Consider the following 18941-nt stretch of genomic DNA (forward strand, 5'->3'; position numbering starts at 1 on the left):
AACTAGGAAGTTGGTCTAGTCAGGCTAATTAAAAATTGGTCTCTAAACTCTATTGGTAATGTCTTAATCTTTTAAAACATTCCAAATAATTATCCAACGTTTTGAAAATTGGATATTTGTTAGGTTCACTAGCGTTTATGTGGACAATTATTAGGTTCACTAGCGTTAAGTGATGACGTGAACAATTATTAGAGCAGATTTTTACTCTCAAATCAATTATGGAATTTTGAATTTCTAAATTGACGCAGTTTAGTTAAGCAAATTTATGACTTAACTTAGCTAAAAGGATTCGATTTGGGCTCTAAAGACAACAATTAATAAAGACCAGCTTTAGTATTTGTCCAAAACGTTAGTAGTGACCAACGTATTATTGGTGAAGTCATCACTTAACACCGATGATCTAATAAATGTTTAATTTTTACAACGTTAAGAAGTCATTTGGAATGTTTTAAAAGCTTGAGACTAATTAAAAATCACCCCAAAAATTGGGTAGTTCTCTGTACTTAAACCATTTTGCTTATTTTGAGTTTTTTTTTTCCGTGAAACTTCATCGAAGCACATCTTATTTTGTCCAGTTCAAAAGAAAAGTAATTATTTTGGGTTTAACACATGAAAGTGGTTAAACGCCGGGAACATAAAAGGGCCCAGGGTTTTAAAAACTTGTATCTTCTTCCTCCTCCTTGCTCCCGCAGCGATTGCTTTCCCCAGTTGCTGCTTCTTCTCAAGCAGATTTCAGTTGGGAAAATGGGTTCCGATCAAGGGTTTTTTCAGCGTCTGGATGGGCAACTGTCCTTGCCACAACGTGCATCTGCCCCTGTATCCATATATCGTTTCAATTTTATCGGATGTCATTGATCCAAAGAACATATTATTCTGTTATTTTCCTCGTACATGTTTTGTGAATAGGATAAACGGCGGGAAAAGTATGGTTAGTTATAACTAATAAGCAATTACAACACATGAATTAAGGATATGCCAATTAGGTACTTAAGATGGTTGATCGTACGTAGTTGTCCTGTTAGCTAACTGCAATCTAATAGAAATGACCTGTGGATGCGACGGAAAACTTACACAAAATGATTTCGTTAAAACTTTTACTTTCTATCTTTATCATCACGTGAAACCATGTCTCTCTCATCATGTGAAACTGGATGACCGCACACGAATGTAGTGTCGTAGAGGGTGTTCCATTGGGTCCTTTCCTCACATTTTAGTCAGAATGTCAACCGTTAGAAGAAGATGGTTCTCCACCTTCGACGGCTCTAAATTTAGACAATGTTTTTTTCTATAAAACACAAAATTTTCACAGCAAAAACCAAGCCAATACAGTATTAGTATTGCAGTCAACTTAGAATTTTTTTTTTTAGTTCAATTAATCTTTTTCTGGCAAGGTCTAGCTGAGCTGAATCTGATCCCGGTGAAAATCTGGGCTCAATCTCATAGACCTTGACCACTTCTAGAAACATTGTTCTAAAAAAATTATAAAAAAAAGTAGAAAGAAAATACAAAAAATGGTTCTTGGACCAATGGCATCGAAGCTCAATTTGGTCCTCTTTATGATTTCTTTCTGCATGCTGGTTCCAAGCTTGAAGGCTGAGACAGCAAATGACACCCTCAACATTGCTAACTTCGATGCCGTATGGCAGGAACGAGCCATGAAAGCTCAGAAGGCAGCCCTCAAGGCCTACCAACCCAACCCGGAACAAGTCACCGAGGACTTCAACGAAAGCGTTGAACAGTACGTAAACTCGACATTTTATCCTTAATTCTCTTCAAATTTTGTGTATTCCTTCCCAATGTTTGTATCATTTCATCTGAATACATACTTTTAATAGAAAAACGACGATAATCAGTTAAATGATACAAATAGTAGCGCTCGAAATTAATCGTGCATGATGATAATGTGGGGTTTTTAACGTTCACATTGTACATATATACGTCTCTTTATTAAAAGCGAGACGAGACGATAATTAGTTAGATGGTGCATATATCATTATTCGAAATTGATCATGCATAATAATGCGGGACAAATAATATTCATCTTGTATATACACGGTTTCGGTAATCAATCAATTAAATGCTACAAATAGCAGTGCTCTTAATCGACCATGCATGATAATGCAGGACCGTCGTTGAGGAGGACCTTGAAGATGATCAGTCTGCCGGTAACAGCACAAGGAGGAATCTGAGAGGAAAACATTACAAGGGCCCTTGCAAGGCCACAAACCCGATCGACCGCTGCTGGCGGTGCCGGGCCAACTGGGCTAACAACCGCAAGAAGCTGGCCAGCTGCGTGAAAGGCTTTGGCCGCAAGACGCGCGGAGGCAAGAAAGGGGCTTACTACATTGTCACCGACTCTTCGGACGACAATGTCCATGACCCTAAGCCCGGAACCCTACGGCACGCCGTGATCCAAACGCAACCGTTGTGGATCATATTTGCACGCAGCATGGTCATCAGGCTGAGCCAAGAGCTCATAGTAACGAGCCACAAGACAATTGACGCACGAGGGGCAAATGTGCACATTGCTCATGGCGCAGGGATCACACTCCAGTTCGTTCAGAACGTGATTATTCATGGCCTCCGCATCCACGACACCGTACCAGGCAGCGGTGGTATGATCAGGGACTCCCTGAGTCACATCGGGATTCGCACACAGAGTGACGGAGATGGTATCTCCATTTACGGGTCGTCTAACATTTGGCTCGACCATCTTTCTATGTGGAATTGCGCGGATGGGCTCATCGACGCCATTCAAGGGTCTACTGCTATTACCATATCCAACTGCCACTTCACCCATCACAACGACGTACGTTTATTTATTTAATAATAATCGAACGGAGATGTTATTAACATAACAAAATAAGATAACAAAGAATGACTAATTGGTTAAACGAATGGTGCAGGTGATGCTTTTCGGGGCTAGCGATGCGTTTGCAGGGGATGCAATCATGCAAATAACGGTTGCGTTTAACCATTTCGGCAAGGGATTGATACAGAGAATGCCAAGATGCAGATGGGGATTTGTCCATGTCGTGAACAATGACTACACACATTGGATCATGTATGCCATCGGAGGAAGCTCTCACCCCACAATTATCAGCCAGGGCAACCGATTCATCGCCCCACCAAACCAGGCTGCAAAAGAAGTACATAGACGAACACAATATTATCAATTAATACATAGGCACGAACACATAATTAATCAAGTGATGTATTAATTTGGTGACGTTTGAATTTATAGGTGACGAAGAGAGACTATGCACCGGAGAGCGTGTGGAAGAGCTGGCAATGGAGATCAGAAGGAGATCTTATGATGAATGGAGCATTCTTTGTTCAGTCTGGAGTGCCGAACAAGAAGCATGGATTTGGCAAGTTAGACATGATCAAAGCAAAACCAGGCACATTCGTCAGAAGGCTCACACGCTTTGCAGGTTCTCTCAACTGCAAGGTTGGCAAGAAGTGCTAGAACAAAAATAGAAGAGCTAACTATAATCAATAGCGATCAAATGGATAGGCGGCTGGCCGATGCCGGGAGGTGAAGTGTGACAAATGAAGAGGAAGAAGCGGCAGTGATGTGCGGAGAAATGTGGATATAGATTCTATACTTGATTGTTTTTATTTGTGTTTATGTATTAACAAATCCAAGGGTTATATTGTAGTAATATTTACACCCTAAGCAAATAATGCCAGTACAAACGGTTTTTAATTTTGAGAACTTTAACGAAAAACTCCAGGTACTATTCATTTTAACGAAAAATCACATTTTTACATTAAAAAATCAATCATAGTACTATTCACTTTATCATTTATTTTGTCCTTATCGTTAAAACTCAAAGTTTTCAAGCCTTTTTCATTAGTTTTCCTTTTAATTTTTAGAGTAAGTTGTAGCAATGGTCCATTAACTTTAACTCAATTGGAGCAATAGTCACTCAACTAAAAATTTATTACTATTGGTCCCTCAACTCATCAAAATGTGCAGCAATGGTCCCTCAACTAAAATTTCATTACCCTTGGTCCCTCAACTTTAATACAACTAGATAAATGATCCCTCAACTTTAACCTAATTGGAGCAATGGTCTGTCAACTTTAACCCAATTGTAGCAATGGTCCTTCTAACATAACTCATTTTGACAAAATTCTGACGAAGTTGACGACAATGATCATAACTATACGTTTTGATGAATTGAGGGATCCCAATTGTAGCAATGATTCTTCTAACATAACTCATTTTGATAAAATTCTGACGAAGTTGATGAAAATGATCATAGCTACACATTTTGACAAGTTGAGGGACCAATGGTAATGAATTTTTAGTTGAATGATCATTGCTCCAATTTTATTAAAATTGAAGGACCATTGATACAATTTACTCTAATTTTTTATTTTTTTTTTGTGTTTTTTATATTTTTCTTTTGTAGCAAGAAATGTATATAGCTCAATTCATCTCTAAATAGTTATATTGTCTTTCACTTTGTTTTAATGAAACAGAAAATTACTTTATAAAAGAATAAGATTGTAGATAATGGAGCGATATCGCCGGCTGTCGTTCGTGGCAACACTACCGTTTTCAAGTAAATTAGAGTTGAAAGTACGAGTGCCTTGAAAGAAACTGTAGTTTTAGATTCATAGTTGCAAGAAAATGTTTTTGCTCATCACCGTCATAGTGAAGCTCACCACCGTAAAATGATAGTAATGCTCACCACCCTATTAATTAATGTTGGATAAGTATGATATGAATTAACCAAAAATAATTTAGGCAAATCATAAATGAGGGCCTAACTATGTTGCACAAGCACGGCTAGGACACGACAATTAAAATTTAATAAATATTACATATATTAAAAATAGTACTTCGAATTCATAATATAACAAAATATTCATGCTAGATGCTGCACATAAGATTAAAGAGAGAGGACTGAGGTTAGGTTGAAGTCATGAATTCTTTTAGATTTTAGTTTTTATATTTTCAAAACTGCCCCAAAATGTTCTTTTTAAATTTACCAAAAAGACCCCTATCGTGTCTTGACCGTGCCCAAACCGTGTCTGGACCGTGCCCAAGGCACATCGGCATGTCCGATACTCTACTACGGGGGGTTTTGGAGTGTCCGTGCATATAGGGGCCTAATCGACAAATTCACTAATCGGACGTTTGTGAAAGAAAACGGAGAGACCATATTTCCTGTGAAGTTCAGGCGTTGCAACAACATCATAGGCAACGGCGGCCACCGCCACTGCCGCCTTCGATTTCAATGAATGAAGATTGAAATGAGGGTTGAGATGGGGACTGGATGCAGTTCTATTAATGGTGAAAGAAGCTAATCATATTTTTCTTAAACCTTCCTTAAACTTAAAGACAACATGATACAAGCATGCAAGACACAATACTGGAAACTCGGAGTCTTGGCACGAAAACGGGTTTTTTTATGCCTAATTAGGTCATCAAGTATAATGCTAACCAAACATTGTATAAATAAAATACATAGATGCATGAAAGAAACTAATGTAGATCCTACCGATGTGCCAGAGCCAACGGAAACACTACACGGCGAACCAAAAACTGGCTTGTTTCATTTTCTACCTTAATTTATGCACTTTCAATCAGATTCATTCCCCGAATCTATGTTCATGGGTTGGGGGTTCTTGTAACCACTGATTTCATCCTTGTAGCGTTCTTTATCTTGACGAGCCTTTGCTTCATATGGCTCCTTTTCCTCCGCTGAAAAACGGAAAACATGACACTAAGTAATTCGCAGAAATTCATCATACTGTGGAAGCACACAAGATGTAATTTAGTCGAATCACGTATACCTGACATCTTTTTCCACTTCTCTCCGAGTACTCTCCCCACATCAGTAAATGCAATTCCAGGGTTCTCTCTCTTTACATTCTGTGGTCAACACAAATAAGGTCAATAATTTCCTTCAAAACATCAATAAAGAATCTGAACCGATTATTTGAAGTATTGTTCCATTCCCAAACCAAAAGTTAGAACCAATCGACAGAACTTAAAACACTCACATCTCTCTCCATGTTTGAGAAGAACATAAAACCAGACATTGCTCTTTTCGGCGCATTTGGATCCTTTTTCTTCTTCTGTTTTTTCTTCTTTGAACCATCTTCACCTGCATCTTTGGTTTTTTGTTTCTTCGAAGATGATACCTTGGAAGTTGAAGGTTCCTTTCTAGACTCCTTTTTTGCAGGCTTCTGAAATTGACAATTCATGTTACATTGACCCTTCTTAAAATTATTAGGCAAACAAAATTACTAGAAATGACTTGCCTCTTTTTCACCTCCACTTTCACTAGCATCTGAATCATCCTCCCCAGAGTCATCAGTAGGAGAACCTCCATCGTCCTTGTCAATAACAAAATCTTCATCCTGCGAAAGTTCACACATTTAGACTGGAATATCACAGGACACATGTCAACACAAAAGCGCACTTGCAGAAACACACATACGGATGCATGAAACAACTAGGACTAACCACAATTAAAGAGTGCTTTGAGGAAAACAGTCATGACATTACCAACAACAACAACAACAACAAAGCCTTTTCCCACTAAGTGGGGTCGGCTATATGAATCCTAGAACGCCATTGCGCTCGGTTTTGTGTCATGTCCTCCGTTAGATCCAAGTACTCTACGTCTTTTCTTAGAGTCTCTTCCAAAGTTGTCCTAGGTCTTCCTCTACCCCTTCGGCCCTGAACCTCTGTCCCGTAGTCACATCTTCGAACCGGAGCGTCAGTCGGCCTTCTTTGCACATGTTCAAAATCACCGGAGCCGATTTTCTCTCATATTTCCTACAATTTCGGTTACTCCTACTTTACCTCGGATATCCTCATTCCCAATCTTATCCTTTCTCGTGTGCCCACACATCCCACGAAGCATCCTCATCTCCGCTACACCCATTTTGTGTACGTGTTGATGTTTCACCACCCAACATTATGTGCCATACAACATCGCTAGCCTTATTGCCGTCCTATAAAATTTTCCCTTGAGCTTCAGTGGCCTACGACGGTCACACAACATGCCGGATGCACTCTTTCCATCCAGCTCGTATTCTATGGTTGAGATCTCCATCTAATTCTCCGTTCTCTTGCAAGATAGATCCTAGGTAGCGAAAACGATCGCTTTTTGTGAGCTTCGCTAGATTGCTCCGGTCATTAGTGTGGATAAGTATATAAATGGATAGAGATAGGAAAGCAAACACAAGATGTACGTGGTTCACCCAGATTGGCTACGTCCACGGAATAGAAGAGTTCTCATTAATTGTGAAGGGTTTACACAAGTACATAGGTTCAAGCTCTCATTTAGTGAGTACAAGTGAATGATTTAGTACAAATGCCATTAGGAAATATTGTGGGAGAATGATCTCGTAATCACGAAACTTCTAAGTATCGGAGTGTGGTGTCGTCTTGACTTGCCTTATCTGTCTCATAGGTAGATGTGGCATCTTCTCTGGAAGTACTCTTCCTCCATCCAGGGGTGGTATCTTTAACTGGTGGAGATGCACAAGGTAATGTATCAATTTCACTTGAAGCTTACTTGTAGTTTCAGGCTTGGTCAAGCGCGATACAAACCAGGTAGTAGGAGTCCCCCAAGTCGCCGAGCTAGGGGGTCTGCTGAAAGAGGTGACAAACAAGGTAAGCAATCAGAGCTCCGACTGATTGTTCACCTTCTCCCCATCTTGCAGCAGCATGAAGGATAAAGAGAAGAAAAATGAGAAGAGATGATATGAGATACTTTTGCTTTTGAAGAAGTAACTTTCCACAGGCTTATTCTTGAACTGAGCTGGAGGGTTTTCTGGTTTCCTCCAGAGTATAAGGCCGACTGAAGAATTTGAGGGTCAAAACAAGTCCATCAAATCTAGAGTACGTTCCACCCTGCTGATATGGGATACTTTTGCTTTTGACAGAGTAATGAATGTATCGGCACGTGTGCTGTTACGCTTGTCTCCACATGCTTCCTTGTATCCTTCGCACTTGCCCTATCTGTTCCTCAAGCAGATGCGGAATCTTCCCTGGAAACATAAGATGTTGAAGATGAGTACTCGAGAGCAATGCCAGGTAAGTAATCAGGTAAGGGGTTCCAGGCAGTCAGTTCCTGGCTGGAAGCTTGATTCCAAGTGCTGACTGATTGCTCTCTTTCTCCTTGTCTTGCAGGTAAAAACAAGGCCAAAAGAAAAGACAGGGAAAAAGCATGATATGGGATACTCTTGCTTTTAACCCTGATGATATGAGATATTCTTGCTCTAGTATAGCTTGTTTGCAGAGGTATTATCGGGGGGAAAGAAAGCTGAATATTTCGAAAGGCTTCGTTGGGAGTGCCCTCTCAGATATGATGAAGGGTTGAGCATTTTTGCAGGTCTGCCTGTCCGTTGGGGATGGAGGTCGACATATATAGGAGTCTCCCTAACAACAAGTAGTAATGCTATTCCTTTACCATGCTTGGTCATAGCACGGTAGTGGGAGCTGCCAGTTTCACATGTTTTAACTCTGTCAGAGCACTTTGAAAAAGTGGTCTGTGGTATCTGGCTCTCGAGATTCGAAGAACGATGCCTCTTCGATATTTGAGAAAGCAATCATGCTGGGGGTATGACTCTCGAGATTCGGAGAGCAGTGTCTCTTCGATTTTTGAGGAAGTAATCATGTTGGGAGTCTGGCTCTCGAGATTCGGAGGGCGGTGCCTCTTCGATTTTGGAGCAAGCAATCTTGTTGGGAGTGTTGTCTCGAATGTGAGTAAAGGTTGGGCATGTTTGCTAGTCTACCTTGCCACGAAGCACAAAGGTTGACACACAGGGACTTTCCAATTATCCAGCAATGGTACTGTTCCTTTACCCTCTCTTCGATTTTGAGAAAGTAGTCATGTTGGGAGTCTGGCTCTCGAGATTCGGAGGACGGTGCCTCTTCGATTTTGAAGCAAGCAATCTTATTGGGAGTGTTTTCTCGAATGTGAGTAAAGGTTGGGCATGTTTGCTAGTCTACCTTGCCACGAAGCACAGAGGTTGACACACAGGGACTTTCCAATTATCCAGCAGTGGTACTGTTCCTTTACAGTTGTGGGTAATAATATGGTAGCTAGACCTTCAAAATTTATGTGTCTAAACTTTTGTTAGTGCTGTTTCTTTGCTATTCTTTTACCTTTCTTGGTCAGAGCGATGTAGTGGGAGCTGCAAGCTTCACGTGCTCAACTTTGGCAGAGAACTTTGGCAAAGTTATTTGTGGTACCCATGAGCTATTGTTGCGTGTGGGAAGTGGGTGATTGAACAGTAAGATTCATGTGCTTTCTACTTCACCAGAAGTCTTCGACAGAATGCCCATAATTTCTGCAAAGCTGAGTGTGCGTGTGACAGGTGCTGACAAGGCTAGAAAAGTAGGTGCCTCTTCGATTTCTGAGATCGGCCCTCGTGGTCTCTGAGCAGCCCATCTTTTGAGAAAGCGAGCGCCTCTTCGATTGATTCGGAGAACGATGCCTCATCGATTTTTGAGAAAGCAATCATGCTGGGGGTCTGGCTCTCGAGATTCGGGGAGCAGTGTCTCTTCGATTTTTGATAAAGTAATCATGTTGGGAGTCTGGCTCTCGAGATTCGGAGGGCGGTGCCTCTTCGATTTTGGAGCAAGCAATCTTGTTGGGAGTGTTTTCTCGAATGTGAGTAAAGGTTTGGCATGTTTGCTAGTCTACCTTGCCACGAAGCACAGAGGTTGACACACAGGGACTTTCCAATTATCCAGCAATGGTACTGTTCCTTTACCCTCTCTTCGATTTTTAAGAAAGTAGTCATGTTGGGAGTCTGGCTCTCGAGATTCGGAGGACGGTGCCTCTTCGATTTTGGAGCAAGCAATCTTATTGGGAGTGTTTTCTCGAATGTGAGTAAAGGTTGGGCATGTTTGCTAGTCTACCTTGCCACGAAGCACAGAGGTTGACACACAGGGACTTTCCAATTATCCAGCAGTGGTACTGTTCCTTTACAGTTGTGGGTAATAATATGGTAGCTAGACCTTCAAAATTTATGGGTCTAAACTTTGTTAGTGCTGTTTCTTTGCTATTCTTTTACCCTTCTTGGTCAGAGCGATGTAGTGGGAGCTGCAAGCTTCACGTGCTCAACTTTGGCAGAGAACTTTGGCAAAGTTATCTGTGGTACCCATGAGCTATTGTTGCGTGTGAGAAGTGGGTGATTGAACAGTAAGATTCATGTGTTTTCTACTTCCCCAGAAGTCTTTGACAGAATGCCCATAATTTCCGCAAAACTGAGTGTGCGTGTGACAGGTGCTGACAAGGCTGGAAAAGGCTGGAAAAGTAGGTGCCTCTTCGATTTCTGAGATCGGCCCTCGTGGTCTCTGGGGAGCCCAGCTTTTGAGAAAGCGAGCGCCTCTTCGATTTTTGAGATCGGCCTTCGTGGTCTTTGAGCAGCCCAACTTTTGAGAAAGCAAACGCCTCTTCGATTTCTGAGATCAACCCTCGTGATCTCTAAGCAGCCCAGCTTTTGAGAAAGCAAACGCCTCTTCGATTTCTGAGCAGGCGCCTCTTCGATTTCTGAAGCTTCGTCGAGTGCAGATTTTTATAGGGGCTGGCATTAAGTTCCAAAGCACACTTGAATCTCCACCAGTAGAAGCTTCATTCTTGCACTTCTAAGATCTTGATTTGTCCGACCTCTTCTCTCTTCAACACCTTTGAAAATGTCTAGCCCCTCCGACCGTCGTTTTGACTTGAACCTTGTTGAAGAGGCAGCCCCGCCTTCTCCAGACAACATATGGCGCCCATCCTTCGTCTCCCCTACTGGTCCTCTTACCGTTGGGGATTCCGTGATGAAGAATGATATGACCGCTGCGGTGGTGGCCAGGAACCTTCTCACTCCCAAAGATAACAGACTACTTTCCAAACGGTCTGATGAGTTAGCTGTTAAGGATTCGCTGGCTCTCAGTGTTCAGTGTGCAGGTTCTGTGTCTAATATGGCCCAACGCCTATTTGCTCGAACCCGCCAAGTTGAATCATTGGCGGCTGAAGTGATGAGTCTCAAACAGGAGATTAGAGGGCTCAAGCATGAGAATAAACAGTTGCACCGGCTCGCACATGACTATGCTACAAACATGAAGAGGAAGCTTGACCAGATGAAGGAAACTGATGGTCAGGTTTTACTTGATCATCAGAGATTTGTGGGTTTGTTCCAAAGGCATTTATTGCCTTCGTCTTCTGGGGCTGTACCGCGTAATGAAGCTCCAAATGATCAACCTCTGATGCCTCCTCCTTCTAGGGTTCTGTCCAGTACTGAGGCTCCAAATGATCCCCCTCCGGTGCCTTCTCTTTCTGGGGCTCTACCGACTGCTGAGACTTCTCCTAAGCAACCTTTGTGAAGGCTCCCTCTTATGTGCTTATTTTGACTCATGTATATGTACATATTTGTAGCTTATCGGGGATATCAATAAATAAGCTTTCCTTCATTTCAACGTATTGTGTTAAATACACCAAAACCTTCTTCGCTAAGTTCTTTGAATTTTCTTTTGTTAAAGCTTGTATGTTGAAGCTTTCTGAGTGGAGCATGTAGGTTGGGGTAGTGTTCCCTTAATTTCCCGAGTGAGGAAAACTTCTCGGTTGGAGACTTGGAAAATCCAAGTCACTGAGTGGGATCGGCTATATAAATCTTAGAACGCCATTGTGCTCGATCCTGTGTCATGTCCTTCGTTAGATCTAAGTACTCTAAGTCTTTTCTTAGAGTCTCTTCCAAAGTTTTCCTAGGTCTTCCTCTACCCCTTCGGCCCTGAACCTCTGTCCCATAGTCGCATCTTCTAATCGGAACGTCAGTAGGCCTTCTTTGCACATGTCCAAACCACCGTAACCGATTTTCTCTCATCTTTCCTTCAATTTCGGCTACTCCTACTTTACCCCGGATATCCTCATTCCTAATCTTATCATTTCTCGTGTGCCCACACATCCAACGAAGCATCCTCATCTCCGCTACACTCATTTTGTGTACGTGTTGATGTTTCACCGCCCAACATTCTGTGCCATACAGCATCGCCGGCCTTATTGCCGTCCTATAAAATTTTCCCTTGAGCTTCAGTGGCATACGGCGGTCACACAACACGTCGGATGCACTCTTCCACTTCATCCATCCAGCTTGTATTCTATGGTTGAGATCTCCATCTAATTCTCCGTTCTTTTGCAAGATAGATCCTAGGTAACGAAAACGGTCGCTCTTTGGTATTTCTTGATCTCCGATCCTCACCCCTAACTCGTTTTGGCCTCCATTTGCACTGAACTTGCACTCCATATATTCTGTCTTTGATCGGCTTAGGCGAAGACCTTTAGATTCCAACACTTCTCTCCAAAGGTTAAGCTTTGCATTTACCCCTTCCTGAGTTTCATCTATCAACACTATATCGTCTGCGAAAAGCATACACCAAGGAATATCATCTTGAATATGTCGTGTTAACTCATCCATTACCAACGCAAAAAGGTAAGGACTTAAGGATGAGCCTTGATGTAATCCTACAGTTATGGGAAAGCTTTCGGTTTGTCCTTCATGAGTTCTTACGGCAGTCTTTGCTCCTTCATACATATCCTTTATAGCTTGGATATATGCTACTCGTACTCCTTTCTTCTCTAAAATCCTCCAAAGAATGTCTCTTGGGACCCTATCATACGCTTTTTCCAAATCTATAAAGACCATGTGTAAATCCTTTTTCCCATCTCTATATCTTTCCATCAATCTTCGTAAGAGATAGATTGCCTCCATGGTTGAGCGCCCTGGCATGAACCCGAATTGGTTGTCCGAAACCCGTGTCTCTTGCCTCAATCTATGCTCAATGACTCTCTCCCAGAGCTTCATTGTATGACTCATTAGCTTAATACCCCTATAGTTCATGCAATTTTGTACGTCGCCCTGTACATAAGTGTCCTGTTCACAAACATCCACTTTTACAAACTACAGAAGAACTTTCAGCATTTTACAGATCAACGAAGAATATACATAACAATAGGAAAGAAAAATCCAAGTAGTTTGTAAAACTGTCCTAATAGTGCAACCCATGAAATTTTCAATCCAATGAGAATCAGACCAAAAATAAAAACACAAGTAACATAATAATATAGGATAGATGTTCCACCTCTTCATCACTCTCATCATCACCAGCTTCATTCTTCACACGAACAAGATGTGGGTCAACAGCATCATCATCTGCGTCATCAAGAAGAGGAGCCACACCACCATTTGCTGCTTGGCCCTCTCCTAAGTTCATGATTTTGAGACCCTTTGAACTGCACATGATGAGTGGCCAAAAGGTCGAATTTTAAAATCCACAGCATCATTGACCTACTATGGAAAATAACCAGTACGCATTACCAACCTGATGAAGTCAAAAAGATTATGATATTCATTCCTCTGAATGTTTCGGAACAGGTGTTCTTGCTCACTTTTGAGTCTGATGAGAAGATCAAAATAGTGCATATTTGAGCCTCCAGCACCATGCCTCTCAAATTCCACATAGTCAATCTAGTAACAGAAGCACCAAGAAGAAAAAGGGTGATGTTCCACTTATCAATCAGGTTATTGTTATACCAGCACTATAATATCGATTGAATGCATGCAAATTCTACCTGATCGTGAAGAATAAGGGTGGGAGGTTTTGGTAGGAAAAAGAAGCTCTTCTCAAGAGGATATAGAACTCCATCTTCAGCTTTCAGTGAAGATTTGACAGCATAACCATCTTGACAGCTGCGGAATTTTCCTGGTTTCGTAACTTTGGCACCAGACAAGCCACGCAATATTGTGGTGAACACTTCATGCATTAGTCCCTGTTTATCATACATAAAAGAATTACGGCAGCACATGTCAATTAGCACACTGTTTCAAACAAATAAAACAACTGTTTGCTAGATTACAATCTTCAGGAGAGTTGAAGGTATTATCTACCTTATAAGATAGTTCTAACTTGTCCTTGTATTTCGTGTTCAAAAGTTCTTCACTCATTGTCAGTTCGGTTTGATACACAAGGTCAGTTTCAAACTTCAAAAGATAGAAGAAGTCAATTGAAGGAAGCATTTAAAAAATCAAACAGGTGATCAACAAGGCAAAGAAACAAACACTACCTGCAAAACAATATGCGGGTACAATGTTTGGCCTTTACGGATAGGAGGATCAAGAGTGACAACAACAAAGGTATGAGGCTGGTTAGACTGCAGAAACAAAGATGAATCTATTAAAGATATGCCAAAGCCACAAAAACTAGTTCCAGGAATGGAGTAATTAGAACACCGATAGTCCTATTAGCTCTTGAAGAGAACTCCCTAATGTGCATGGAACAATGTGATAGGTACTCAGATAATTATGTATAACAAAAGCTTTAAAAGTATAACAAGTGAAAAACTAATTATTAGAGCCCAAGATAAGAATGAAACCCTAGGAAGTAGAAACAGACGAACAACACTGCTGTACTGAATTTTGAAATCATTAGCCCCTTGAAGCCGCAAGAATGAAAGATGAAGTTCCACGCTGTAGCGACCCCTATATTAAACAAGTACTTCCGTTAGCCTGGCATTTCATATGGAGAGAAACCCATGCGCCAGCATATGACATATGCACATAATCTAATAAATACAGATGGCGCATGTTCCCATGAGAGTGTGGATCGATGTAGGTGCACTATCCCTGGTATGTTCATTAATATGTACCTTGGTGTGAGGATTGCAATGCTATCAAATGTGGTAACAGCATCTTCACCTCCAGCACCAACATCTGCCATTGACATGATTTTGTCACGAAAAACCTACATAATATTCAATTAGAAAAGATCCATAAATCAATTGCAATCAATGAAAAAAATGACTTACAAAACTATTATCACATATAAAAAACAAACTCACCTGAGCAGGAGGATGACTCTCATCGCCAACAAATTGAGTGTTGGAGTTAGGTATATGAAAGCTTATTTCCATCAAAGAATCTTTCTGCAGTAAATATAACACGAAAAGAAAAATACTCATAAACAAACAACTCAGGATGGACCTGATAATTACTCGATTTTAACTACAAAAAACATAGATTTTATGACAAAGAGAGCTTATATCTAACTATGGGTATTTATAGAACCATAAGGATCAATGTAGAAAACCCCCACCATCTTTAGAAAAAAATAAAAGAAACACCAAATATGAGCAACAAACCTCATTAGCTCCTGTCGTATCATCCACGTGGAACTCTAAGATGACATCATTTTTCCCCTGAAGTTGTGTTTGTGAGACATCAGCCAAAGATACCTCAAATGCTTGCTTGGAGTCAACCAAGAAAGTCAGCATATTCCCTGCAAAATAACAGAATATCTGAAAATTATCCAAAAGGATACATAGCAGTGTACTGCCTTAACAACCCAATGATACAACCAACGGAATCATATCATCAGAGAAGGAATCGTCCATGGAGGAAATGTAAAGAACATCAAAACAGAGACCATTTTTTAAGGATACTAAACATATGCAAAAGAAATGTCCAGTCACTCTAAGACTCCACAAAAGACATATAGAGGTTTAGGTTGAAAAAAAGAGAAAAACAGAAGAACCAACTTCAACCAGTTTCAGCTGCACATTATGTTTAAAGATGTAGCCAGCTGGAAGCATTTTCCTAACTGTCATCCTATGAGAATCTATCCGCGTACCCAAAAATAAGGAAAGAGCATTTTACAAGAAAAAACTGTTCATAACAAAGAATGCAAGGAAGACCAAAACAAGTGATCACGGGCAACTTGAATATAAGAGAACATCGCTGACCGCTTAAATCGACTTCTCCCCAATTACGTCCGCTTACAGAAAGTTGCTTCTCTGCCGGTGTTAACCCACATGTATTTTGAAAATAATTGGTCAAACTAGTGACATCCTGCAACGCAAGCACAGAATCAAAGAGCCAACAATTAGTATGTAGTTCATATCCCTGCACAGCATCACTGACTAAAAGCTAGTTTTTTAGTCTATCATAATTTTATGAATCAAAATCACAATTCGCATGTCTCAGATGCATGGAAAAAAAAAATCAGTTTAGTCATCACCTTGTGAATGACAAATTCTTATGGACGCGCATTTGAAAAATAAGAATTTTTGTAGCATATTAAACAAAAACATAAGACAGGAAGTGGGTCAGTGAATAATTCCATGTAAATGCACCAACCTGGTCACGAAATCCAATGAACTTGTAGTATAACCCGTCCTTAATCTGAACACTAAGTTGGTTAGTCTTTGGGACCTTCATCCATGTTACCCCAACAATGTCAGCTTTATCAACCTCGACTGCTTTACCCCCTCCCTGTTTTTTCCATAAAATCCCTCCTGAAAATATTTTTAGCTGCCCCGGATTCTGCATTCCACATATGACACAACGAGTGAGTTTACATTTCGTCCATAGCTCAATCACCACTTCAGGTTTCACCATGTCAACAAATTCACAAATCTGAATATAAAGCAATAAACTTCTACTGAATGCAATCAAATTAGGGTTTTACAAGGAAGAAACTTGGGTAAAGGAACAAACTTTTCTTCCTCGGATTTTCATGGCAACCAAACAGAGCATAACCCAAATTTCTCGTCACAAAAAGTGAAAGAATTTACTAAAAATTAAATTACTGGAAATTCAACGCGAGCACCTGAAACAAAAATCCGATTTCCCTATCCCCAAACCCTACGATTCCTGCTCTGCACACAATCAATAATTACAAATTTCCCCACAACCAAATTGCACAAAAATCCAGGAAGGAACAAATTGTGGTTTCAATTGGACCAGTGGAAAGAAAACCCAGCAATCGGAATCCCCCAAAATCCTCATTTCTACACGAAATTCGACCAACCCAAATAAACCGAAACCACCGACATTCCCAAATCAAAGAGGTCCCATTCATATCACGTTGCGAAATTTCAGAAGGCAAACCCCCGATCGAAGAACGAAATCCCAAAAAGTCAAGCTACGGCGAATCGGAATCGGGAAGAGAGAGACTCACCGTGCCGCCGCGGCCGCCGAGGGAGATATTGTTGAAGAGGTGGCCGTCCGTCATGGTTTCTCACGATCGAGGAATCGAACCCAAGCTGCCGATTTAAGCTTCGAGCATGAGAGTACGAAAAAGTGAAGGTAGGAAGAGAGAGGGAGTGTGCGTTTGAGAACGAGACAGTGGGAGGGAGGGGCGGTGCGCGCCAATTCAGAAGCGATTTGGGAGTTGCGCCGTTGTTTTGAAACCCAAGGAAGCCCAACTGTAAACTAATTGGGCTGGGTTGGTATCTAGCCCGTTCATAAGCCCGGTTGTACGGATTCGAATTTTTTTTTTTTTGTACAACGATGTATTTAACTATCAATTGAGTTCAAGTGTGATAATTCCTCTTCACTTGTAAGTAAGAGGTTTTATGTTCAATTCTTGCTAAATACAAAGTTAAACCACATTATTACTAGCCATTGTGAGACTAATATCACCCCATCTTCCTTATTGTAGATAATATCACTTGTTCAAAAAAATAAAGAAAAAGTGTAATCGACTCATATATTGAAAGGAAGTGTGTAACTAGTGAAGTCAATTTTGTGAACGCGATGTCATTTGAGAATGTGAAAACATAACATCACGTTATTAGTCTATGATGTAACCGTGACATACCAGAACGTAGCTAAGTCCTCCAATTAAAATAATTCATGGCAACAGCAAGCAATGAGCCAATATTTTTCAAGTACTCGGTAACGTAATGTCTCCCAAGACTCCGAAATTTCACCCAAGTTTATTAGAGGCGACGGAGACTCATGATCAATATAGCAACACCCATTTCACCGCTTGATCTTGTAATTACCCGAACCCTAAACCCTAAACCCCGATCGTTTGATCACTTACTACGACCTTCCCAAAGAACGAGTTCATAAAGCCCAAAGCCTTTCTGGTTTTTGAGTTGGGAAGAAGGGGGGGTTTCAGCAAGTATTGGTTTTCCGTAAGCTTCTTTGTTTTGGCGGGTATTCAAACTTACTTTAAAGTAAATAATTAGTTTTCAGTTTTCCTATTTAGTTGAATTTTTCGTATACTTAGGTAAAAAAATAGTCCATTGGATTCGAAGAAACAGGAGAAGACATTCTTAATCGGTTAAATACAACACTACATGTATATAACCAACAACATCATCTTAAATAATTTTAAAACCCACAACATCGAGCCGCATTTTGCTAGTATATACTGATAGTACAATTAACAAGTTTTTTATCAGCTGTAAAATAATATATAACAATATTAACAACAATATTTGTTGTTAAAGAATATTATTATTTTCAAAGCATCTAATTTCCTAGAAAACACCGTCGGATCCGTACAGGGAGCAAACTCCATAGATATCAGCCTCAAAAAAGCATCCGAATCTGAATGTAATTAAACATATTAATTAAAAACTAATTGAACATAAACAGTCCAAACTCTCCGATGAGCCCTAAGGAATGCCAGAATCAGAAACCGCCCAACAGTTTTAAAAATCATTATTTCTACAAACATTCCATCTTCAAAGTGGTTATCTTGATTTTGGTAGAGTGTTATGGTTATATATATACATATATATAAAAATAATAAGATAAACATGGTTGGCTAATTTGCAGGAAACCTGCAGCTGGTCGATGTCAATGACCAAGGTCAGCACACGCATTCTTTTTTTTGTCTGTTATGTTTGTTGGATTGTTTTGGTCACCTTCGTGCCAGCTGCCCCGAAACTTGTTCGACATGCGAGTAATTAAACTTGTCCGATCACCAGTTACATTTTACAGTGCTTATGTGTGTGTCTCTCTTATATCATGTGACTAGATAGAGACATAGTTGCATATAACTAGTGACATCAAATAATCTCATACTGTAAATATTGCTGGTAGAATACGAGAAAAATGGGGTTTATGAGTTTTACAAATCACAAATAAACAGTGGATAAAATTTGGGATTTATTTTTGACGTTTGA

General features: G+C 40.4%; 2 protein-coding genes across 2 annotated transcripts; one reads left to right on the plus strand and one right to left on the minus strand.

Annotated features, from left to right (window-relative positions):
- Positions 1 to 1331: 1331 nt before the first annotated feature.
- Positions 1332 to 3709, plus strand: LOC126583663 (pectate lyase). Its single transcript, XM_050248138.1, has 4 exons — positions 1332 to 1738; positions 2125 to 2809; positions 2907 to 3149; positions 3245 to 3709. The coding sequence occupies exons 1-4, from the start codon at positions 1512 to 1514 to the stop codon at positions 3467 to 3469; spliced, it is 1380 nt and encodes a 459-aa protein (XP_050104095.1). The 5' UTR covers positions 1332 to 1511; the 3' UTR covers positions 3470 to 3709.
- Positions 3710 to 5403: 1694 nt separating this feature from the next.
- Positions 5404 to 17182, minus strand: LOC126583657 (FACT complex subunit SSRP1-like). The gene is made up of 16 exons (XM_050248127.1): positions 16979 to 17182; positions 16156 to 16341; positions 15762 to 15867; positions 15162 to 15298; positions 14862 to 14945; positions 14670 to 14764; positions 14397 to 14502; positions 14088 to 14174; positions 13912 to 14004; positions 13596 to 13793; positions 13346 to 13491; positions 13106 to 13256; positions 6283 to 6381; positions 6022 to 6207; positions 5812 to 5890; positions 5404 to 5719 (listed from the first exon to the last, which is right to left on the minus strand). Exons 1-16 carry the CDS (start codon positions 17030 to 17032, stop codon positions 5598 to 5600), a joined length of 1929 nt encoding a protein of 642 aa, XP_050104084.1. The 5' UTR covers positions 17033 to 17182; the 3' UTR covers positions 5404 to 5597.
- Positions 17183 to 18941: the final 1759 nt, after the last annotated feature.

The sequence above is a fragment of the Malus sylvestris genome, chromosome 9, assembly GCF_916048215.2.
Source record: "Malus sylvestris chromosome 9, drMalSylv7.2, whole genome shotgun sequence".
Taxonomy (NCBI): Eukaryota; Viridiplantae; Streptophyta; class Magnoliopsida; order Rosales; family Rosaceae; genus Malus; species Malus sylvestris.